General features: G+C 38.4%; 1 protein-coding gene and 1 pseudogene across 3 annotated transcripts; both read left to right on the top strand.

Moving 5' to 3' along the window:
* Window positions 1-2,185: 2,185 nt before the first annotated feature.
* MTERF1 (mitochondrial transcription termination factor 1) lies at window positions 2,186-10,338 on the top strand. 3 transcript variants are annotated; one of them, XM_006084942.3, is made up of 4 exons: window positions 2,199-2,293; window positions 2,412-2,531; window positions 2,792-2,850; window positions 8,589-10,338. In XM_006084942.3, the coding sequence occupies exons 3-4, from the start codon at window positions 2,846-2,848 to the stop codon at window positions 9,751-9,753; spliced, it is 1,170 nt and encodes a 389-aa protein (XP_006085004.1). In that variant the 5' UTR covers window positions 2,199-2,293; window positions 2,412-2,531; window positions 2,792-2,845; the 3' UTR covers window positions 9,754-10,338. The 3 variants fall into 3 exon arrangements, with proteins under 3 accessions (XP_014307861.1, XP_014307859.1, XP_006085004.1); XM_014452375.2 differs by lacking the exon at window positions 2,412-2,531 and having other exon boundaries at window positions 2,186-2,218; XM_014452373.2 differs by lacking the exon at window positions 2,412-2,531 and having other exon boundaries at window positions 2,186-2,293.
* LOC102426353 lies at window positions 7,156-7,849 on the top strand (annotated as a pseudogene).
* Window positions 10,339-26,175: the final 15,837 nt, after the last annotated feature.

Raw genomic sequence — 26,175 nt, 5'->3', positions numbered from 1 at the left:
AAGGCAGGGGCTTTATTTTGTTTTCCCCCATCCTGAAAACAGGGCCTGGAAGGTGTAGGTGCTCAATAAATATTAAGTCAATGAATAAAATATAGGCAAGGTATATACAGGCTCTGCCATAACACACCACCAATGACTGAGGGAGTTGGCATTGCTTTTATTGAAGGTAATGACAATATTAACAAATCATTGAAAATTAAACTTCTTTGCCAAAATATGAGAAGGGAAAAAAAAGTAATTGATAATACACCATCCCAGTCCAATCATTATTATACTTTTGTTGTTATTCTTTTCAGTGTTTTGTAATATGCATTTAAAATATATTTGTAGTCTGGCGGGTGTGGCTCAGTGGTTGAGCATGGCCCCTGAACCAAGAGGTCACAGCTTGTTCCCGATACAGGGTACATGCCTAAGATTGCAGGTTCTATCCCCCCGTGGGGAGCCTGGGAGGCACCCGATCAATGATTCTCTCTCATTATTATTATTATTATTTTAAAAATATTTTTTTATTGATTTCAGAGGGGAAGGGAGAGGGAGAGAGATAGAAATATCAATGATGAGAGAGAATCATTGATCGGCTGCCTCCTGCATGCCCCCTCTGGGGACCAGGCCTGCAACCCAGGCATGTGCCCTTGACCAGAATCCAACCTGGGACCCTTCGGTCCACAGGCCGACGCTCTACCCACTGAGCTAAACCAGCTAGGGCTCTCTCTCATTATTGATGTTTCTATTTCTCTCTCCCTCTCCCTTCTCTCTGAAATAAATAAAAACAGCAAAATATATATTTGTAATCTGAGAATTTTGGAGAGGAAATACAGAACTTATTTTCAAAACAACCATTCTCCCTTACCAACAAGGTATCGCTCAAACTTAAGCATGTCCTCCGGTGGGGACTTAAAAAAAAAAGATTTTATTGTTTTACAGTCTAATTGTAAAGCAGCTTCTACTTAAAATATTTGTGTATATAATTTTTATATTAATATATAATAGTAAATATTACCTTAGGTATAGGAGCTCCTTCTATATACAGAAATAGATTTTAGAAATCGAAATAAAGAGGTCGTTTCTAATTTTTCAGGGCTAATTTTTACCTGAGGGAACTAACTGCAGGAAGTAGTTTCACTTACCAGCAGGCTGATTATTAGCAATTTAAGACCCCAAAGTTAATCTTTATTCTTATCAGCCAAGAAAACAGAGAGTGAATTCAACACAAAGTGACAATAACAAAGCAGCGGGGCGTGATCTGAGGGAGAGAGTGAGGATTAAACTTTAATTGGCTCCTTGGTGCAGGAATGGGGTGAAGAACACGCTACCGTTGTGTACCCCCCAGAGGAGGGCAATGCAGTCAGTGCTTCTGGCCGTGAAATTCAGGAACAACCCTCTCGCCCCACGTGTTTCTCTAAGGCCCACCGCTTCCTCCGTTATGTAACCGGGCGGCCTGGCGCTGATCTCACTCTTCGGAGTATAATCTCTCTCTCGCAGGAGGGAACAGCAGAATTGCCTCCAATTGAAACTTGATCTCCATTGTCACCATCCCCAGGGGAGCGACCCGATCAGGAAGACTGAGGCGACGCCCCCCGAGGTGCCACACTCGCACCGGCGGTGGAGGGAGTTTCGGCTGAGACTTCAAACAGCCCAAACTCGGCACAGTTTAATACGAACCAGGGAGCAGTCGTGCTGCCAGCAGTTAAATAGAAGTTTATCAGAACTGCTCTCCGAGCCTGCGGGCTGAGCCTGATGTCGGACCCGCAGCCACACTCCAGAAGGTCGCTCAGAAAAGAAAGAATCCGGAGCTGTTCATGAGCCTCTTATCGCAGGTGTTTTTCGGCACAAACGCCAAAGTGTTCCTCGGCGTCACGTGAGCCACGTGAATACGCGGAATCACCCTATCAGGCCGCAACATTCGTTTATATGATAGGGACTTGCTCACCGCCCGTCGCCAGAAAGCACTGAGACCCCGCAGCAACTCTCTGCCGCCGGCCCGGGCACCGGGAAGGCTCCCGGCCCCGCCCACCCCGCCTCAGCTGTGGGCTCCCCGCGCTTACCGCGTTACCGCGGTCTTCTGCCGCCCCCTGCTGGGCATCTCGCGTTGGTTTACGGAGGGCGGCCCCCTGGCCGCGGGGGCACGCAAGGTGGTGACGTCACCGCGCGGCCCGTGGCCGGAAGTTCGTGAATTTCCGCTTCCGGAGGCGGAAGTAAAGCGCTCTCTGGTTCTTCGGTACAGTCCGAGTTGCCGTTGCTGGCTTTGCTGCTGTGCTTTTTATTTTTAGAAGCGGGTGCGGGTGACTTGGAGGTATCGCGGCGCCCAGTTCCCACGCAGCTCTTTGCACAGTTGTCCTTGTGGGAGGAGGAGGGATGGGAGGAGTCCGTGGAATGGAACCTGTGGCATTAACCTTAGTTTTGATCTACAGGCTCCCCTGGGTTCGAAGTTGCGCTTCACCTAGCTAAGAGAGGCTAGGAAGAAAAGTCGGCGCTTTGGAATTTCGGGGATAAAGCCTACTTTTTAGCTTGTGGAGTTTAATGAAGACAATGTACGTGAAGCAGTTAGTTTTGGTTTTACAGATCATTCGTGATTCTGCTACCTTTTCTGATCATATTCAGGCCTGTACTTGCCCTTTTCTTCTCAATATCTCTGAGATGTTTAGTGTGCAGGAAGGTTATGCATCTCATGAGATTATGCACCTGCAGTGCTAGGTGGGATTGAACTCTTCTGTATTGCGAAGTCCTGACAATATTTTGTAACCTCTTCCCTCCCACCCCCTACCCCCCCCTTCTTTTTGGCCATTTTTAGGGACAACTATTTTCCAGCTTTTTCTGGAGGAATGCAGAGGTCCTCTTAAGACTAATGAGGTGAGAAATGCATTGTTGTCAAGGTCTCTGAACTGCTTGTTTTGTGGAAAGAAGGCCCACTGGAGTGTAATACCCTAGGGCCAGGCATTAGCCATTCATTAAAAGCCCCTTTATTAGGCTTCTGTGGAGCAGAGGGCGATGTAAAACCTCTTTTATTCCTTAGACCATACAAGTTGTAGGTACACAGATTTTCAGTGTATTTTTAAATTTTGGATTTCACCCCTGGCAATAATGGTTTTGGCTCATTAAAAACGTTAATTTGAGATTGAAATACATTATGGAGTATTAATTATTTTGGAAACTTGTAGATTGAGGCAGTTGATACTTCTTGCATTAGGCTGTTTAAATATTTATTCACCTTACTAGATGTAAGGGGAGTATTTTGGATGGAAATTGGGTGCTAAAAGAGTAAAGTAGCATTGATATTTATCAGGTTTAACATTTTTGTGTTGAAAACTGAAAAATAGGTAAAGGTAATATATATTATTCTATTATGTTTTTGTACTCCAAGACAATTTTAATTTGTTTTTTAAAATTTAATATCAGATTGCAATAAACACATAAATTAATATTTTAATATTTCAGAATTAGTACATAGCTGCCATTAATCTGTCAGAGATAACTGTTTTGTTCCATTTTTTTCTCTCTTTCTGCATATTACCCTACTCATACCATTATGCAGTTTGCCACTTAAAATACTTTGGACATCTTTCCATTGTGTTAGATCTGCCTCATTTTTAAAAAGGAGGCTGTATAGTATTTTATTACATAGTTGTACCACAACTTATTAGTCATTCTTTTGGGGGACATTGGGTTCCTTCTTTTTGTCTATAGCAAATAGTATTATGATGATAATCCTTTTCATAATAATGTGTATTCTTGTCTTGGATAATCTCCCAGAAATGGAAATGTTGGCTTAAAGGATATGATGGAGGGTACCAAATTCTCTTCCAGCAGTGGTATTTGAGAATTTCTCCCATATCCTCATATGCTCACCAACATTTGATATTAGGTAACATTGTATTAAGCTTCGCTGAGACTGTTCATAATATATTTTGGGTCAGTTTATTGCATGTATAGTATTGTAGTCAAAACCAAATTTTAGTTGCCAATTCTAAGTCCAACTGAGCTCTTTCTGCCCCCCCCCCCATAGAAATAGTGTAGATTCCCTAGTAATAAGTAATTATAAAATAAATGCTTCACTTCAACAATGTATACTTGTTTAGTTAAAGATTTGTAGGAAGGTAGTATTTGAATGGGATCTTGTACTATGGATAGACATCAGGATGATAGGCCTTTCTGAAAGATACCTTAACAAGGCAGGGAGACAAGAGTGGACAAGGATGTTTAGGACCAGAGGTTTGAGAGGCAGTGGTGCCTAGTGGTGAAGTTGTAGAATAGAAGCTAGCTAGAAAGATAGGTGGAACTGTGTGGTGAGGGCTTTGAAGCTCAGTCGGAAGATTTTACTTTGTAGGGGAGAGCTACAGAGATCTTTAATCAGTAAATGAGGGACATAATTACATACTTGTTTTACAAGTATACTATGATGGAAGTTTTGAGTGACAGATGTTAGAGAAGCAAGTTAGGTGGCTATTATAGTCTGGGTGAATGAAAAGTAAAGAGTAGAGAGGTTGGAGTTCAGAGATGATGAACAAGCAGAATACATGATTTGATGATAGGTTGAGGAAGGGAGAGAAAGCAAAGCTTTTGTATTTTTATCATGAGTGACTCAGGTTAGTGATAATGATTTTATTAATCAGAGGAGTTCTAGTTTGGGGGCTGGGAAAGATGCTCATTTTGGTTTTGGACATGTTAATTTGTGTGAAAGATATTTCCATGGAGAGGGAATTATGCACAAAGACATAAAATCCACCTATGAGATTCAGGAGAAACCTTAATGTACTTTTTAAAAAAATATATTTTATTGATTTTTTTACAGAGAGGAAGGGAGAGGGATAGAGAGTCAGAAACATCGATGAGAGAGAAACATCAATCAGCTGCCTCCTGCATACCCTCTACTGGGGATGTGCCGGCAACCAAGGTGCATGCCCTTGACTGGAGTCGAACCTGGGAACGTCGGTCTGCAGGCTGACGCTTTATCCACTGAGCCAAACCGGTCAGGGCCCTTAATGCACTTTTGTTAAGAAACTTGGCATATATTTTCACTTTCTTTTAGTCTTTCATTAATAGAGTTTTTTTTGAGCTTTCTGTGGCTTGTTCAACCCTGTTTGAGGATGTGTTCTCTAGAGTAGGCTTTTTTTGATTGTGTATACTCTCCAAGAGAGGTTTATACATGTACTTTCAATATATTTATATTTTATTTATTGGTGAGTTAGGTACATGTCTTACAATATATATTGTATACATTTTAAAATACAGAAAGTAGAAATTTTATTTTTTTTTATTTATTTTTTTTTTATTTTTATTTTTTTTGAGAATCATTTTTTTTTAATATATTTTATTGATTTTTTACAGAGAGGAAGGGAGAGAGATAGAGAGTTAGAAACATCGATGAGAGAGAAACATCGATCAGCTGCCTCCTGCACATCTCCTACTGGGGATGTGCCCGCAACCAAGGTACATGCCCTTGACCGGAATCGAACCTGGGACCTTTCAGTCCGCAGGCCGACGCTCTATCCACTGAGCCAAACCGGTTTCGGCAGAAAGTAGAAATTTTAAAAGGCTGAGGCAAATATAAGTTGGAATTTTACTGTTTGTTCCTACATTCCGTTGGATCATATTGCTACCCCTCTTTGGAAAGTACTGGTCTTATCCATAGCTGTCAGTGTTCTGTCTGATTATTCAGTAGAGGTTACCCTTGAGCGTCTGGAAGAGCAAATTTTTGATTTGGGCAATGTAAAGCCTTTCTTTAGTTCAGTGGTTCTCAACCTTCCTAATGCTGCGACCCTTTAATACAGTTCCTCATGTTGTGGTGACCCCCAACCATAAAATTATTTTCGTTGCTACTTCATAACTGTAATTTTGCTGCTGTTATGAATCGTAATGTAAATATCTGATATGCAGGATGTATTTTCATTGTTACAAATTGAACATAATTAAAGCATAGTGATTAATCACAAAAACAATATGTAATGATATATGTGTTTTCCGATGGTCTTAGGCGACCCCTGTGAAAGGGTTGTTCGACCCCCAAAGGGGTTGCGACCCACAGGTTGAGAACCACTGCTTTAGTTAGAAAGAGGACCTTATTTTTTAAGTTTCTAAATTCATGCATTTTTGGGAGAGTGAATAATTACATAGTAGCATGTAGCATTATGGAGAAGTGAAGAATAGTGAATTCAAAGTATAGGGCAGTCTAATATGTGCTTTTGTTTGATGTTTACCTTGTGAGCAGTCTGCACTTTTGTTTGAATGCTATTGGATTCCATACTTTGGGAATATTTTTCCGATTCTTTGAGGATCTTTAGATTATCTGAGCTATAGGAATGTTCCCAGTCTGTAGGCATAATCTAAATTCTTGTTAAATTGGAATAATTAAAAGGATAGGCTCAGAGAGGCTTTTATGATGTTGATCTTGAAAGCAGTATCTCAAGTCCAAAGATATTAGTGGTGAGTTGAAATCATCTAGCTCTATTTTCTATTTTATGCTTAATTAAAGTGCCGCTTTTAAGTGATAAGAGCCCATTGTAAGTAATTAGGAATAAAAATCTAAGTTCATCACAGCTGTGTAGTCTGAAAAGGATAAAGTACAATTTAAAAAATATATGTATTATTGTATGATTCAGACCATAAGTAGCTTAGGAAAATAAATTATCTGATAAGAATAATCTTTGTTGCTTTCCTCATAAAATATTTCCTATAAATAGATGATCACTTTACTAGGGACTTATGATTGTTACCATGTAGCAGTTCATACATTTCATGACTCATTTCTGAATGATCAAGAAAATTAGATATTGAGTTTTTAACCACTTGCACAAAGTTATATGTGTTGTGAAACTGATGCAGAGAGCCCTGGGCTCGTCTTTTGCAATGTGGTGGCCTGGGGAGAATGGTAAAAGTAACTTTTAAATATGTCATCTTGCAGCACAGTTCCATGTGTGGTGTATTATTTGGATTAAATATCCCAACTAGATCATTGGTTTGGAGTTGTTGGGTTACAACCAAGGGGACAATAATGTAAATTGAGTGAGGAGATTGGAAGCAGTTGTAGTTGTTGACCAGAGCTAAGAATTAGGCTCTAATAATAGCCTGGATTTAAAGAGTGCCATGAATCTAGAAAAATGTGTTTATGGTGCAAGAATTCTGGTGTTGGTGTCTCGGCTGAGGTAACCCTCTTGCTCTTGCCGTATGCTGGTGTTGGAGGACTCTCCCTGCCTCAGATTTACCAACAGCATGAATCAAGAAAAGTTAGCCAAACTTCAGGCTCAGATCCAGATAGGGGACAAGGGTATGGCTTGCAGAAAGAAGGTGGTACATAGAATAGCTACAGCTGATGACAGAAAACTTCAGAGTTTTCTGGAAAGCTGGTATTGAAGAGGTAAACATGATTAAAGATGATGGAACAGTTATTCATTTCAACAATCCCGAAGTCCAAGCTTCCCTTTCTGCTAACACAATTACCAGTCATACAAAAACCAAATGAATCACAGAAATGCTTCCTGGAATATTAAGTCAGTTTGGTGCTGACAGCTTCTCAAGTCTTAGGAAGTTAGCTGAACAGTTCCCTTGGCAAGTGATGGATAGCAAAGCACCAAAACCAGAAGACATTGATGAGGAAGATGATGATGTTTCAGATCTTGTAGAAAATTTTGATGAGGCATCAAAGAATGAAGCTAACTAAAATCTTTTCTGGCTTTTGGAAGCTGGCATGGACTAGATTTAACAAATCAGCTATGTGGTTCCAAAATTTTACAGACACGGAGAACCAACTGTTACTAGTTCAGAAATATAAATATTTTGTATATTAATAATGCTTTTTGTTCAGCATTTTCATTCATTTGATTTGGCATTCTGCACTTCCTCCTAGGATCTATTCTTTTGGTCAAAATCCAAAGTATTGGTGCAGTTTGAGGGTGTTTTGATTTTTGATTCTTGGTTTCTTTTTGTTTGGGGTATTTTTGGTGTGTGTGTATTTTTTTTGTGTGTGTGTGGGTATGTTTGTACACAGTGGAGAGCAAATTGGAGAACAGTTTTATTTATCATTCTCTTTTCCCCAGTAGAAATAAAACAAATCTTTACCAAAATAAAATAAAATAAAATAATTCTGGTGTTGGTTTTCAGGGGTAAATTTAGAGTTTGATAACCAGGATGTGAGAACAGAGGCAAAGAAGTCTGGTATCTATGGGCAGGGGCAAGGCCGAAGATCTGGGAAGTTGGAAGACAAGGCAGAATTGAAAACATCAGTTAGTAGGAATAAGCCAAAGGTTTGGAACCAGGAGGATAAAACAGAAATGGAGAGGGGCAATTGGTTTTGGATAGCCAAGGCAGGTAAGGCCAAATAAGAAGAGCAAGGTAAAGGTAGGGATAATTCTGGAGCAGTGATGATGCTATACTGTCTTTCTTTATGTTGAGAATGTATGGAGCTCAGGCTCACAGATAATTAGAAGTAATGAGCTAGAGAGTGAAAATACAGTGGCTGAATTGTTACCACAGCACCAGGAGAACTGGAGCTACCAATAACTTCTTACAGAAAGGACCATGATACTTACAGGATCATAATATGGTCTTTCAACTGTTTAATACATTATATAATATTGTCTATGTTGTTTTAACAGCGTTCCAAAAGGTTGGGGCTACTTGACCATTCTGGCACCACGAAACCTCTTGTATATGAGAAGTCACTTCCTCTTTGGCTCAAGATGTTGGATGACCCGATTTTCACCAGAAATACTCTTCAGATCAGTTTCATTTAGGTTTTTTGGTGTGAAGTCTGATAATGAAGACAGTGAGCCTTTGAAGAATAGACTACTGAATAGCTTACTTACTATGGGAGTAGATGTTGACATGGCCAAGAAACGACAGCCCGGAGTTTTTAATAGGACGGGTATTAATGAGCAGGATCTGAAGATGTTCCTTCTGTCCAAAGGAGCTGGCCAAGAAGTGATTGCTAGCATCATATCAAGATATCCACGAGCCTTAACACGCACAACTGAAAATCTTTCAAAACGATGGGATTTGTGGAGAACAATTATGACATCGGACCTTGAAATTGTAGATATTTTGGAACGTTCTCCTGAATCATTTTTTCGGTCCAATAACAACGTAAACCTGGAGAATAATATAAAGTTTCTCTACTCAGTTGGATTGACCCGGAAGTGCCTTTGTCGATTATTGAACAATGCCCCACGTACCTTCTCCAATAGTCTTGATTTGAATAAACAGATGGTTGAATTTTTGCAGGAAGTATGTTTGTCCTTAGGTCACAGTGATCCCATAGATTTTGTCAGGAAAATAATTTTAAAAAACCCTTTCATCTTAATTCAGAGCACAAAACGGATAAAAGCTAACATTATGTTTTTACAGTCAACTTTCAACCTGAACAATGAGGAGCTGCTTGTTCTGATATGTGGTCCAGGAGCTGAAATCCTAGACCTTTCCAATGGCTGTGCCAAAAGAAACTACACAAATATCAAAGAGAAGCTGTGTTCTCTTGGGTGCACTGAACAGGAAGTACAGAAGTTTGTCTTGAGCTATCTAGATGTGCTCTTCTTGGGAGAGAAAAAGTTTAATGATAAAATAGATTGCCTCATAGAAGAAAAAATTAGCATTTCACAAATAATTGAAAATCCTCGGATTCTAGATTCAAGCATAAGTACTTTAAAAAGTCGAATCAAAGAATTGGTAGATGCTGGCTATAACTTGAGTACATCAAACATCTCTCTTCTGTCTTGGAGTCAGAAAAGATATAAAACTAAATTGAAAATGTTAAACATGCGATAGTGCATTTTTCTGGGGAATTAAAAAAATAGTGATATAATTTCACTTTGAATTTAGGCCTTTCAAAAAGGAGATGTTTGATTTCTTAACCACATATACATATATAATGATTACTTGGATATTTTATTTTAAAGGTTCGTAAAAACTCCTGGTTAGTATGCTCAAGTATAGTCTTCCCAGCTACTTTTCCTCTAGTTTGAATTAATACAATATCCTATTATGTGGTAAAGGCCGTGTAAATGGTACTTTCTGAGTGCCAAGGCAGAACAATGTATATGAAAAGATAGAAAATACAAAATAAGCTTTTTTCAGGTTTTTGTTCAAATAAAAAATGGACAGATTCACTTAGATCTTTCCATTTTTTTTCCCATGGGTTTGAATGGCACCCTATTTCTCCTGTTATTCCCACATATCTAATTATGGTTCAAAATAGAATGCCAGTAAAAATCTGACAAAACAGAAAGGAGAGATTTTTCACCCCAAGTTCTACATTCTTTATTTAAAACATTAGTATTTAACCCAAATCAAGCCCTCCACTGTAGGCTCAATTTACTATGTGTATAATCCTGATTTTTTTGAACACAAAGGCAAATAATTGCCACCCAAAGATGGCAATGTCATAATTTTCAGGATCTGTGAATATGTTATTAAATTTCAAAAAGACTTTGCAGATGGGATTAAGGACTTTAAAATGAGATTGATTACCTGGATTATTTGGATGGGCCCAATATAATCATAAGGGTGCTTAAAAGTGGAAGAGGGAGGTAAAAGGAGATCAGAGTGAAATGATGATAGAAGAACTTGACCCACTTACTGGCTTTGAAGGAGGAAGGGGCCATGAGATAAGGAACACAGGTAACCTCTTTAGAATGTAAAAGGCAAGGAAACATTTTCTAGTGCCCCAGAAGGAAATGCAGCCCTGCCAGGATCTTGAATTAAGTCCAGTGAGTCCTGTGTCGAATTTCTGACCTACAGAGCCATAAGATAATATATTAGTGTTGTTTTAAGCCTCTGAGTTTGTGATAATTTGTTACAGCAGCAAACAGGATAACAGCAACTATATAGATTGTTAGTTGCATTATAGATGAAGCCACAAAATATGGTCCTTTTAGTATCATCTTTGTATTTCTTCCTCATATAATTGCCTTTTTTATCCAACTACCTTTCTGGAACTGCTAATAAGTTAGTGTTTGTAAAGTCCTCTAAATGTATGGATAAAAACTAAATATGAGTAATAAAATCTAAATAAAGGAATATTTATTTTGCCTAATGAATGTGATTTAAAGAAATGGTGATCATTTCTGTATATTAATATTTTGTTAGCATTTCATCTAAATAAAGAACAAGGAATTTCTAGAAGCATTGACTTTTTAAAAAATACATTTTTTATTGATAGTATTACATTTTCTCCCCCTTCCCTCCCTCCTTTCAACCCCCCCCCCCCCAAGTCTTCACCACCCTAGAAGCATTGACTTAAGAAAGACAAATCAGATGATGTCTGTACCTTGAAGACATGTACAGTGTAGCTCCGAATAAACTGAAAGAGAAGGAACACATTACATAACCTTAATTACTTTTAATTGTTTTCCAGAGTCATTTGTCTTCTAGATGTGGCTTTTGAATTAAATAACAATGGCATTCACTCTTTTAAGCCTTATTTCCTATAATGATGCCTCAAAAAAACTTATTCCCACCACTGATAGAAAACAAAATACCTGCTCTTTTAAGGGCATTTGTCCATATTCCAATTATTCCAATTATTTCCAGTATGCTCGTTGATGGCGAGCATGACAGGCATAGTTTAGAAAACATGGGCTTCAGAGAGACATTTCTTTAGAATGATATATCTAGGCACCATTCCTGAATAGCTCTGTTACTTTGTGTAAATATTTTAAGTTCATTGAACTTGTTTTCTCATCTCTATTAAATGTTAAAAATTGACCTTGAAGAGTTGGTGAGAATCAGGTGATATAAGGTCTCTAAGGTTTCTTGTACATACTAACTATTCAATGGTAGCTGTAAGAAATAGTTACAGTAGTATTTTTTAGTACAGTTCAAACAGCTTTCTTGATATCTAATTCACATACCATACAATTCACCAATTTAAAAGTATACAATTCATTTTTTTTTGTATTTATAGGGCTGTGTAATCCTTACCACAATCTAATTTTAGAATTATGTTCGTACCTCTTAAAAGGAAGCCTGTGCCCATTAACAGTCAATCCCAATTGTCCCCCCTTCTGCTTCCCCAGCCCTAAGCAACCACTGGTCTACTTTTATCTCATAAATTTGCCTGTTCTGGGCATTTTATATAAATGGAATCATACAATCTGTGGTCTTTTGTGACTGGCTTCTTCTACTTCGCATAATGTTTTCAAGATTCATCTATGTAGCATGTATCAGTATTCCATTCCTTTTTATTGCCAAATAATGCTCCATAGTATGGGTCCAGTAGTATTGGTAGTATATTTTATTGTTATGACTTAAACATAAGTCTTAACATTACTTCCTCAGCCTCTTGAGTTGTATGGGGAGTATTTTCTGAGGTATTTTTCAGAATCTAAAAGTTTATAAGGAACTTGAGAAAGGTTGGCAGAGGAGATAATTTTTGTCATTAACTGGTAAGAGGATAATGCCTGGGTTGATGAGATAATATAGCAGCAGCAGTTGCCAGTGACCAAGGAGAATGTGGGATGCATGGAAGTATAATATAGCACTTGTTTGGGGTTTTGGAGAGGGACAACTTTGTAGAAACAAATGGATAATGCCTGTCAGGCAATATTAACATATTTTAAGGTTTGAGTCTGATTGAAGAAGAGTCAATTCTTTAACCTTTTTTTGAATTATAAAAATTTTTAAGTAAATTTTTTCTTATGAGTACATAAGAAAATTTACATTTTTAATAGAAAAAAATGGAAAGTAAACCACAGTAAAGAAGAAAAAAAACTATGTTCTTATCTCCCAGAGAGATATTTTGCTAACTCTTTGTTTTCTTTGTAGAATATAGACATACATGGATGTAATATGAGTAGATATGTGGCATATATATTTATGTATTTATTTTAATGTATCTTTATTGTTGAAAGTATTACAGATGTCCCCTTTGTTTTTTCCCCCATTGAACCCCTCCATCCTGCACCCGCCCCTCCCAGGCCTTCACCAGACTATTGTCTGTGTCCATGGGCTAAACATATATGCATATAAGTTCCCTGGTCATATTTATATATATATATGTGTGTGTATATATATATATATATGTATGTATATATATTTAAATAGAGATCAAACTGTATATTTTATAAGTTGTATTTTAATGTTATAAGTCCTGAATATATTTAATATTCTTTAGTGATTAATTACAGAATCAATTGAGTATTTACCTGTAACATGGTTTTTAATGGTTGCATGAAATTCTGTCATTTGGATAAACCATAATTTCTCTATTCAGTCTTTCACCATTAGAGTAAATTTTTGTGCATTAGTAATTTTTGGAAGATACCGCCTAGATTAGTTCAGTATTCCACAGTGTTATACATACTACCATTTCCCCCAATCATTGATAAACTTTATAAGGTAAAATTTTGCTCTGGAAAATATAAATGTTAAGAATACTGCATTTTGATATTCTCCAAATATATCTGCAAAACTTCAATTTTAATGGACACCATCTATATATTATAAATTACTGCATAAATTTGAGGACTTTCAAATAGCTATAAGAATTAGGACAATATAAAAGGTTAAAGAGAAAAAGAGTGAGTTTCTTTTATCATGAACTCAGCAGGAAGGATTAAAAAATGAGTAGTATTTATAAAAGGGCTTATTGGATTATTAAACTAGTCATTTTATCTCCTTAAATCAGGTTGGCAAAAGTAGTTTTACATTTGTGAGTACACAAAATAGAATTTATTCTTTATTAATTATTGTATTATTTTTCATACAAGCAACTGTGTCTGTGTCCATTTGTTATGCTTATATGCATGCATACAAGCCCTTTGATTGCTCTCTCCCCCTTACCCCCACCCTCCACTACTTTCCTTCTGAGGTTTGACAGTCTGATTGATGCTTCTCTGTCTCTGGATCTGTTTTTGTTCATCAGTTTATGTTGTTCATTATATTCCACAAATGAGTGAGATCATGTGATATTTATCTTTCTCTGACTGGCTTATTTCGCTTAGCATAATGCTCTCCAGTTCCATCCATGCTGTTGTAAATGGTAAGAATTCCTTCTTAATTACCACAGTGTAGTATTCCATTGTGTACATGTACCACAGTTTTTTAATCCACTCATCTGCTGATGGGCACTTAGGCTATTTCCTAATCTTCGCTATGGTATATTGTGTTGCTGTGAACATAGGGGTGCATATGTCCTTTCTGATTGGTGTTTCTGATTTCTTGGGATATATCCCTATAAGTGGGATCACTGGATCAAATGGGAGTTCCATTTTTAGTTTTTTTTTTCTTTTTTTTTTTTTCTGTTCAGCCATTTCATATAGGAGGCATTTTTAGTTTTTTGAGGAAACTCCATACTGTTCTCCACAGCGGCTGTACCAGCCTGCATTCCCAAAAGCAGTGCACGAGGGTTCCTTTTTCTCCACACCCTCACCAGCACTTGTTATTTGTTGATTTGTTGATGATAGCCATTCTGACAGGTGTGAGATAGGACCGCATTGTCGTTTTGATTTGCATCTCTTGGATGATTAGTGACTTTGAGCATGTTTTCATATGTCTCTTGGCCTTCCTTATGTCTTCTTTCAAAAATTATCCATGTAGGTCCATTGCCCATTTTTTGATTGGCTTATCTTCCTTTTGTTAAGTTGTATGAGTTCCCTGTAAATGTTGGAGCTTAAACCCTTACTGGTGATAACATTGGCAAATATGTTCTCCCATGCAGTAGGCTTTCTTGTTGTTTTGTTGATGGTTTCTTTTGCTGTGCAAAAGCTTTTTATTTTTATGTAGTCCCATTTGCTCATTTTCTCTTCAGTTTCATTGCCCTAGGAGCTGTATTGGTGAAGAAATTGCTTTGGCATATGTCTGAGATTTTGCTGCCTGTAGATTCCTCTAATATTTTTATGGTTTTCCGTCTTACATTTAAGTCCTTTATCCATTTTGAGTTTATTTTTGTGTATGGTGTAAGTTGGTGGTCTATTTTTATTTATTTATTTTTTATTTTTTTAAAAATTTTGTTTTATTGCTTAAAGTATTACAAAGAGTATTATATATGTCTCCCTTTTTTCCCCTTCTTGACATTCCCCCGGCTTCCCCTATCCCCCAGTGTCTTATGTCCATTGGTTATGCTTATATGTATGCATACAAGTCCTTCGGTTGATCTCTTACCCCCCCCCATTTTTATTTTTTAAAAAATGTATTTTTATTTATTTTAGAGATGAAGGGAGAGGGAGAGAGATAGAAACATCAATGATGAGAGAGAATCATTGATCGGCTACCTTCTGCACACTCCCTACTGGGGATCAAGCCCACAACCTGGACATGTGCCCTTGACTGGAATCAAACCCAGGACCCTTCAGTCCGCAGGCTAATGCTCTATCCACTGAGCCAAACCAGCTAGGGCTATCTGATTCAATTTCATATAAAATTCTAGAAAATGCTCACTAATTTGTAGTTAGAGAAAGTAGATCACTCATTGTCTGGGAATGGGTTGGGGTGGAGGGGGGATGGCCATTGAGGAGGGACTGCCAATGGACACAAGGAAACTTGGAAGTTATGTGTATATTCATTATCATCATTATGGTTTTGTGAGTATAAACATGTCAAGAGATATCAATTGTGTATTTTAGACATGCACCTGAGTATACTTCAATTATACCGCAGTAAAGTTGAACAATCTGTCCATTCAACACTGGGTTGAAATGCTATCTTTATCTGGTACTAAATATTCAAATAGGTGTGTGTGTATGTGTGTGTTTCTAGACCCTCTTCAATTTCATTAACCAAAATGTATTGATTGTATATTTCCATACTCATATCAAGAATTAAACAGTATCTCTTCTCAGTAAAAGTGCTAGGAGACCTGAGAAGCCACCTGGAAAAAAATGTTGATGGATTCATACCCATGTACCAGGGCAAGCTCCAAGTGGAGCAGTCATGAGCCCTCCAGCACTCAGCCCCTGCCATGGCTTAAGGACCAGTATTCAAGTTGGGCCATGGCATGTTAGACACTGGCGCAAATACCAGCATCTTTTTGTTCTAGAGGGCTTCCTGGTCACTGGGACCCTTGGGCTGGAATTTACCAAGAGAGCAGCTGCCCCCCTGCTCTGTTCTTGCTCTTTCACAAGTGCAGATAAAGTTAGACTCTGGCTTTTTCCCCACAAGAGAACAGCACCTCTGATGAAGTCCCCTGCCCTGTGGAGAACTGGTATTTCTTTGATTAGTAAACTGACTGGATTTACTTCCTCGGCAGCCATGCACACAGACTCCTTTCCTGAGAAAAGTAAGATTCATGGACTCAAGTTAGAGGCATTCCTTCCACTTGCTTGATTGTCATGTTACACTCTGAACATTAGCTCGTGTCTGTGTCATAGCAAAGTTAGTGCACTTAAGCCAGCACTATTCACTCTGCGTATTTGGATGTCTCTCTCTGACTTGCTCAGCTTCCTCAGAATGCCTGTTTCTCCTGACTGAAGTGATATGTCTACATTTCATGTAAGCATAATACACGTGGCTGAAGCTTATTGATGTAGCTAAATGTGATAAACTACTCACTGAACAAAATTGAACTTAGTGTGTATAATAAGTAACCAGTAAAAGAATTAAACATTATATAAGTTATATATTTAACAATTAAAAGTAACTGATACATGATAAAAGGATTGAAATTGGTTCCTAATCATACTGTGTTTACTTGTGCACAGAACTTCATGAACTGCAGGGGGAACTATAGACAGAGGTTTGGCTCTCCAGTTTTCTAAAGTCAGCTAGCTGTAAGCCTAGCTGGTAATTCAAACTAAATAAAGAATCCTTTAAATATCAAAAGAGAGTTGGCAGGAGGCTATTTTATCTGTTAGGTTCTGTCAGCCTCAAGCTGGGAAAAAATAAACTGATACTCTTGTATATAGATTTATTTTCCTGATAGTTTAATATCTGTTTAAGAGAACGAAAAAGCTGCTTTCTTTGAATGGTTATTCATTCCTCTTAAACAAATACTACTGTTTAATTTTCTCAGTTCTGAAATTATATAATGCTTAAAAACATTATGCATGTCTTTGCATTTAGTTAACTACTGCCAGACCCGTGGGTCTTTGTTTAATTTTCACCTTTACACTTGTGTGGTGTTTGTTATGTTCCTGTATACAAAACCCAACATAAGGTAGTATGGTCTCCACATCATTGTAATTGATCCAATTATTACTTTGTTAACTTTTTCATTCCTTCTTGAGATTGAGGAGGAATTTTTTATTTTATTTTATTTTAAAATATATTTTATTGATTTTTTACAGAGAGGAAGGGAGAGAGATAGAGAACCAGAAACATCGATCAGCCGCCTCCTGAGCATCCCCCACTGGGGATGCGCCCGCAACCCAGGTACATGCCCTTGACCGGAATCGAACCCGGGACCTTTCAGTCCGCAGGCCGACGTTCTATCCACTGAGCCAAACCGGTTTCGGCGAGGAGGAATTTTTTAAAGGGGACATCTGAAGTGAGGGAATCACATTTTGTTGTGAGAATAAATGTTATATATCAAATTGGCAAGGCTTTGATGACCTTGCTCACTTAAACTATCATTGGGTGAAGAGTTCTAGATTTGAGGATCAATATATGAGGGAAAATGACAGAATTAGAAGTAGAATACCTTAGTATAAAGCACCGTATGTACAAAGGATTCCCTATGTAGTTAAGTAATAGCTTAGTCTTTATTATCTGCATTATGCCTTCATCAAGGTGAATTCTGGTTCACACTTGACATCTGAAGACTTGACAACAAACTCTCAAACAAAATTGTCATCAGAGAAGGTTCCTTCCCATCATACCCCTGAGCTGCAGCTGGTACCCACTTAGATCAGTTTTGCTTTGTGTGACTTGACTTTCTTTCCTAGAATAGGTGAGCAAGGGAATCACCTTGGTAGTGACTTAACCTATTAGGCCTTTCAGAGAACCTAAGTTCACCCCCTTTCTCTTTATTTCCTAATCAAACTGATATTTATGTAATCACACAGTCTGAGTCACCACCAAAATTGAGGCCGTTGGCAGCTCAGTAGTAGCTTTGATAGTTTATTGGTTTGTTTATAAAAATAACATTTCTTCCTGATTGCAAAATAATTATATAATTACACATTATTGGAAAATACAGAAAAGCACATGCACCAAAAGTTCTTATAATCTCAATACCTCAGAAATAGCACTTGTTAACATTTTGGTTAATAACTTGCTCTATCCACTGAGCCAAACCAGCTGGGGCTGAATTGCAAATCTTATTATGAGTTGAATATTGTTGAAGTTGGGTGATGGGTAAGTCAGTACTATAGAAACTGAAGTGAAGAAAAAAGCCAACTTGTTTGTGTGTGTGTTTTTTTAATTGTGGTTTTAAAAAATATATAATTATCATCTTAACCACTGTTAATTGTACAGTTCAGTAGTGTTAAGTATATCCACATTGTTGGGCAACAGATCTCCTGAACTTTTTCATCTTGCAAACGAAAACTCTATATACGTTAAACAAAAACTCCCCGTTCCCCTTCCTCCCAGTCCATGGAAACTATCATCTGCTTTCATTCTGTATAAATTTGACTACTTTATATATCTCATATAAGTGGAATCATAAAATATTTGTCTTTTATATTTGTTTTTATTGATTTTAGAGAGGAAGGGGGAGAGAGAGATAGGAACATCAATGAGAGAGAGAAACATAGATAGGCTGCCTCCTGAAATAAAAAGGCTTTGTTAGCAGAACATATGGTCTAAAGCTGAGCTTTCTAGTATAGTAGCCACTAGCCAGATGCAGCTATTTAAATTTTAATTAAATTTTTATTAATGAACACATTAAGCACCAAGCCTGTTTTGTCTTACTTTCCGTTTCAGTCACTGGTGACTGACATGGTGCTTAATGTGTTAAAATTCAGTTCCTCAGTCTTCAGTCACATTTCAAGATCTTTTTTTATAAAATGTATTTTTATCGATTTCATAGGGGAAGGCAGAGGGAGAGAGAGATAGAAACATCAATGATGAGAGAGAATCATTGATCAGCTGCCTCCTGCATGCACCCTACTGGGGATCAAGCCCACACACCAGGCATGTGCCCTGACTGGGAATCGAGCTGTGACCTCCTGGTTCATAGATCAATACTCAACCACTGAACCGCGTCAGGCTGGGCACATTTCAAGATCCTAATAGCTACATGAGGCTAGTGCCTAGGATAAAACAGATAAGTTTACATTGCAAAATGTTCCATTGGGTAGCACTGATCTAAAGAATAGCATTGCCACCAAGTTGCTAGTTTAATTTTGTCAACCCTTATTATTATTTAGTTACTTATTATTAGTAAACTATTTATAACTTGAGATTAATATTTTATATCCAGAAGTAAATAGAAGCATTATACTAAACACTAAGTGTATTTAAAATAGATATAAATCTTAAATTCAAAATTCTTATCCTTAGACATCAAAAATATAATCAACACTAGAGGCCCAGTGCACAGATTCATGCACCAGTGGGGTCCCTCGGCCTGGCCTGCGGGGATCGGACCAAAACCAGCAATCCGACATCCCCTGAGAGGTCCTGGAGTGAGAGAGGGCACTCTGCAAAATTGCTGTTGCTCAGCAGCTCCTGCTTTGAGCGTCTGCCCCCTGGTGGTTAGTGCTTGTCATAGCTACTGGCTGGTTGGTTGGTTGCTTAGGCTTTTATATTATAGACAGTTGTCCAACCAAGTGTAACAGATGTGTGCAATATAGCAAACCACAGTGGTTATTCCAAGTGGAACATCTTCATCAATGTGACCCATCGTGCACTGAGCATTGCAGAAAATTCATAACCTTGTTTTGTCCTCCAAAAACTATTGTTAATATCCAGGTGTGCCCAGCCAGTGTGGCTTAGCAGTTGAGCATTGACCCAGGAACCAAGAGGTCACTGGTTTGATTCCCGGTCAGGGCACATGCCCAGGTTGTGGGCTTGATCCCCAGTAGAAGGCATGCAGGAGGCAGCCACTTGATGATGTTCCTCTCTCATCAATGTTTCTCTCTTTATCCCCCCCCCAATCTCTCAAAAGAAAAAAATCAATAAAAACAAAAAATCAATAAAAACATATTTTAAGAAAATATCCAGGTATATTTTTGTCTTTCTTAACTTAGTCTATATTTTAAAAAAGATGTGTAAAGTGAATTTAGGAGAGCTCTTTTATCCCCTGACTTCCTTTGTTAGTAGTGATAACAATCTTTAGGAAACTTCAAAAGGACACACAGGAACAAAGGAGAAAAGCTGAGATGGCTGTTCTGTGGTGTAGTAGACTAGGAGGAATAGAGAAACCTTGGTGGAAGCAATAGGTAGTAGCAACTGAAAGTAAATTAGACGATAGTCCTCAGGGTGGAAGAAAAGAATGGTGGTGCACAGGCCAGACCAAGGAGTGTGGCCTGAGGTGTATGCTGGCAGCTGGTAGGAGACTTTTGTCCATCCTTAACCTATTCAGCTTTATCCCACACCTTCACCCTTCGACTCCAGGCTCTGTCTTCATCTTCCATATATGCTTCTTCTACTGTGCTGGAACCCTGGCAACAAATGATAGTTGCCAACACTGGTGGCTAATATTTAGGGCAGGGGTCCTCAAACTACGGCCCGCTGGCCACATGCGGCCCGCCGAAAACATTTATCCGGCCCGCCGGGTGTTTTTGCTGCCGCTGCCTGTCCTGCTTAGCAGCCGACTCATCCCGGGCCCGCAGTGCGCATGTGTGGAATGTCTGAGGGACAGTGAACTGGCCCCCTGTTTAAAAAGTTTGAGGACCTCTGATTTAGGGCAAGGAAGACCAAATTCTGTTGCCCAACAGGGAGTGAGGTCTGCAAGAGAAAGTGAAAAGGGTGGTCCTGGGAAGCTGTGTCATAGGCATAAAAACCTGAAACTCTCAATGCATTTTCTCATAGAAACACTGTGCATAGTTCTATAGCCTTATGTAGCACAGGTGCAGTTTGGTCTTGTTAAACTATTAGCACAACTATATGGTAGGTTAAACCAACTTTTATGGCTTTTCCTAAGGGCCTAACCACTGGGTATAAGATTGTTTCTATGGTAAAATGCTTTTAAAATCCCACAATAGACTTACAAAAGAACTTTCGAATACAATCTGTTTGTAAATTGGGTAGGTCTGGCTGGGTTAAAGAGACCCACCCTGCTTTTCGGCTTTAAGGTCTGGCCCTGGACAAAGAAGGCAAAGTCTTTTATAGTGACAGACAAGCCACACACTCCGAGTTTAAATAAAGATAAAGATTGGCTCCCTGTAGGAGAGCCTGTCTGATTTAAGACAGGCCATATTTAATGAAATATGGCATTATATGGGCCTGCCTTAAATGAAGCAGTTTGTACAAAAGTCTCTACTATTATCAGACCATCTGTGTTTACTTTCATGTGAAAGTAAAAGTTTCAGTCTTATTTTGGATTAAAAATGGCATTGCTCATTGTGATAAGGGGTGTGAATATCACCATGTAATAAGTAAGTCAAAATGGGGTTTTTATTTTTTTACCAGTTGCCATTTTCAAAGGAGAAAAAAAAATATACAGAGTCAAAAGAAAGGTAAAGAGGAGGTGGTTGGCAGTTCAGTCATATTTTATGTAACACTTATTTTTCTTTTACCTGAACACATTATATCATCCATCAGGACAAATTAGTATGTCTTGGGCCTTTTAAAAACTGTAAAAAAATAATTTTAATGGTCCAATAACAGCTCCAGATGAATGCTGGAAAACAGATATTCCAAACTGTCAAATAGCATATGTATTACTTGGCTCTGTTATAACTGCAAGTAAATGCCGCTTTTGTATGAAGTTTTCTTGACTGCCAATGGGAGAACTGTAACACACTTATTTCGAACAAAATTGGAATGGGAATGAGACATGTTACAACAGAATGGTACCCAATTCCTCCATGCAAGTTGGACTGAATTAAAATAATAAATCATTAGGACCATAAAGGGTTGTTGGATAAAAGAGGCGATAATTTAACTAAAGAGATTTTTAAATGGCAGGTTCATATATCGCTTATGATACAGAAATTCTTTAAAAATATGTGTTTTTTTTAAAATCATGTGGGAGAATTAATAAGTGTGTTAAGTGGAAAAAAACATCAGACAAGCTTCAGAGGTGAATTTAACTGTGGGATGGAAAGTGTTTACAACAAAGGCCAGTTCCTACTGCTGTTTACTGCAGGCAAGGGGCTTCAGGATGCGGTCCTGTGTTTGAAAGGGTGACTCCTGCCATTATTTATTGCAGTTAATTGCTGATGTTTGTGAAGAGCACAGTATGTTGCAAAGCAGGACTGAGTAATCCATGGTGACCTTTTGTGCTATCAAAGCTTTATCAATTAGAAGCCCCTGATTGTAAATTCAGAGAACGCCCAGTGAGTGCCATCAAAGAAAGATTACACTGCTTCTTATGCAATCTTTTTTTTTTTTTTTTTGGCTCCTTTCCCTTCCAAACTGAATCCTCTCTAGGGTACTGTTTCCAAATCTGCAAAGTGAAGCATATTGAAAATGTTTTCTAACTTCAAGGAGTGTTGTGGTTTTTATAAGCAAGAGCGGGAATTTCAGAAAAAAATAGTGGTTATGTTTTCCTGATAAACGCCTTTCTTCTCGAGGCCCCTGCAGCGGCTGGCTAACTTCCTGCCCACTTTCTTTCCCATTTTCTTCATTCTATTGATGCTTGGCCTGTGTGACCTTTCCAAAACTTCGTTAAATGTTTCAAAATTGTACATGAAAACCCTTATGTTATTATACTTTAAATTGTGAGTTTGTCTTGATATATTTGTTGATTCACCCTCACTGATGTCCAGATAGGATTTTTCAGTTCGTATGCTCCCCTTCTCCCCTGCTTAAAAATAATTTTCTGCTCTCGTGCCTTCTATGACCGCATTGTTGCCCCGGATCTTTTTTCTGTTTACTTTGATCTCTCTCTTCTTTTTAAAAAACAGACTAATCTTTTCTTTTTATATTCTCTAATTTGTCCATCACCCAAGGCTAAAGCCATGGCTTTCTTTTCTTCTTCAACTCTCTTGGCAAGCTTTTCTACCCCCAACTATTTTCCAAGTTTCGGTTCTATATTTCCAACCGCTGATGAACATCTCTACCATCTCCATCAAAAGCATTCAAAATCACTCACTCTCTTCCTCTGCCCAAATTCAGGATCCTAAATTGTTACCCGAATTACTCCCTTGAATCTCCTCACCAATTTCATCCTAGGGATGACTGCTTCTACCCCACATTCACACTAAGTTGTAGTTGACCTTTCCCCCTACCTGCCACCATCATGGGCTAGTCTCTAAGACTGTACTTCTGGTTGGTTGCTATTTATAATTGCTGGGAAGTTTACGGACTGCCTATGTATGTACATGTGATTCCATTTATATGCCATCTGGAAAGGGCAAAGCTATAGTGACAGCAGATCAGTGGTTAATCTGAAGCCAGAGATGTGGGGAGAGGATTTACTGGAAAAAAGCACAATGAGACTCTTTGCACTGATAGGAATGTCCTATTATGTTGATTGTGGTGGTTGTTGCACCACTGATATATTTGTCAAAATGTATTAAATTATACACTTAAATTGGCTACTTTAATTGTATGTAAATTATACCTCCACAAAGCTGATTTTTAGAAGAAGTAAAGAAAAATGAAGTGTGCTACATGCTTAGGTGGGGGGAAGTATAGGGGACTCTGGGAGCACAATCCAGAAGAGTCTGAGGAGGCTTTTATAGGATAAGCCACTTAATCTCAGCATGGGTAGGATTAGGCCAAGTGCACAGGGCTAGATGGAAGGGAAGAGGGCTCTACGGAGTCAGCAGCGTATACAGGAGCTCAGAGGCAAGAGAAAGCGAGACTTTCATAGTGTTGGTGAGGGAAGAGGGAGGAAAAATGAGTGTGGAGATGTAGGCTGGGCAAGATAAGGATTTTTAAAGTCATGTTTAACTTTGGACTTTATCCTATGACTGATTGAAGGGGTTTAAGCCCTTCTCATGGTGGAGTTATGTGATATGATTTCTAATTTATAAGAATGTCTCTGGCTGCTCTGTGGAGAATGGGTTGGATGGAAAGACCTTCACTAAGAGGGTATCCGATGATAGTGCCATGAATTAGGGGTGTTGCTGGTAGGATGGAGAGAAGTGGGTGGATTTCAGAAATATTAGTTCAATTTCCTGTGGGAGTTGAAGGGAAAAGAGGGATCAAGAATAGCTTCTAGGTTTCCAGCTTGGATATCTAACTGGGTGTTTGGAGCTGCCATTCACTGAGATAAAGAATAAAGGAGCAAGAAAACTTTGGGGGGAAAGGTGGTGATTTTAGTTTTTTACATGTTGGTTTTGAGGTGCTTGGGAGGCATTCATATTGTGTTTACAGGCAGTCGGATATATAGGCCTGTTGCTTAGAAAACAGTTTTAGGCTGAGAAACATATTTCTGTCACTTCCAGGTAGAAGGTAATTGAATCCATAGACTGAGGAGATGGATGAGTAGGGTGATGAAAGAAGAGGCTTATAGTAGAACACCAAGAAATTCCAATGCTTAAAGGAGAGGTAGGAGGAAAATTAAGAGAGCATTTTGTTATGGAAGCCAGTAAATGGTCAGCATTATCAAATTGCTTTATTGAAAGCTATGATGGGTTTTAAGGTTCTTGATTAATATGTGTTGTGGAATATTTGAGAGGTACTTTTATAGTGGAATATTTGAGAGGTACTCTTATAGTGAAAGATGAATCACTGTAACACAACCATTAAAAAGAGAAAGTTAGTGGTTTGATGGCTTGTGAAAAGGCAGTACATTTCCTCCAGAGATGGAAGGACTCAAGAGTTTTCAATCATTTTGTTTTGTTCTCTTCCCTTTGGTCTTTCCTTCCCCATTAGAGATTTTAGGACGTTAGCACTAAGCATTAAAGAGCTTCCAGAAATCCACTTATATACATTCTGGGTGGAGAAGCTTACACCAGATATTCCCTTATTTACAAACCTATGAGCAAGAACATACTTTTTTCAATGTTTGCTTAATAAGTACTATCCACCTTAATTCCCCTTTCCCTTTGGTCTCTTTCATCCCCTGAATGGGTGTGGCTAGCTTGAAGAGATCAATGGGAAAAGGTTTTTGATCCCCCTACCTTACGCCAGAAATGTTTAGTAGGCAAGAGGATCAGTCACTGATGGATAGAAAAGTATTTTCTTTTTCCTTTTTAAAAAATTTTTTTAACTGACGTTCCAGTTGCCTTCAAATTGAGCTTACTACCATGCTTAGCTTTAGTAGCTCACGGCAGAAAGCTGGGACAAAAGTCTCCACTTCTCCAATGCCATTTTTCCCTTTCCTGTTTTCTAATTGTTTTCTCCCCCAAAAGGAAGCGGTAGAAAGCTTCTGAAGAACTAGAATTAGAATTATCATTAAGGATGCTATAGGAGAATATTCTTGAAGAACCAATTGAAGATCACGGTTACAAGAACACAGGTAGAGTAGCCTGGGAAATGGCTGTATGACCCTCACTAAATCATGGTTCCAATCAATGGCAGCACCTGTTGTCATTACTCTGGTTCAGGTGGGAGATGAGGAGGACTTCCAAGCTATCTTGAAACAAAATAATTGTGCCAGTTATAAATTTATTGTCTATCAGCTCCAAATTTACTTTTCAATACCTGCTTAGGATAAGGCAGTACATTCTTCAGTAAGCATTTCTCTGTCACAATGAGTACCATGTCTTACTATAGGTTAGCTCTGATTTAAAACACAAGCCAACCCTAGCTGGTTTGGCTCAGTGGATAGAGCGTCAACCTGTGGACTGAAAGGTCCCAAGTTCGATTCCGGTCAAGGGCACATGCCCAGGTTGCAGGCTTGAACCCCAGTAGGGGGCATGCTGGAGGCAGCCAATCAATGATTCTCTATCATCACTGATGTATCTGTCTCTCTCTCCTTCTCCCTTCCTCCCTGAAATCAATAAAAATATATTACACACACACACACACCATCCCCTTGCTCTCCAACAAAACACACCACCAATCCTGAGTGATTTGACATTGTCTAGCATTTAAGATCCTCCTGCCTTTCTAATCTTATTTCCTATTCTTCCTAAAATAACCAAGGCAAGCAACACTGTGTAGCATAGAAAGTTCAATATTAGGTTTGACTTTTAGTTCTACCACTTAGTACTAAGCAGATAAGGGCATATCCTTAGGTTCCTCTAAGATTCAGTTTAGTCATCTGGAAAATGGGAATACTAATAGCTTCTGTGCCTATTTCACAGAGTG

Source organism: Myotis lucifugus, unplaced genomic scaffold, assembly GCF_000147115.1.
Source record: "Myotis lucifugus unplaced genomic scaffold, Myoluc2.0 scaffold_15, whole genome shotgun sequence".
In the NCBI taxonomy this organism is placed as follows: domain Eukaryota; kingdom Metazoa; phylum Chordata; class Mammalia; order Chiroptera; family Vespertilionidae; genus Myotis; species Myotis lucifugus.
Note: the sequence above shows the minus strand (reverse complement) of the source record. Positions and strands in the feature narration are given on the sequence as shown.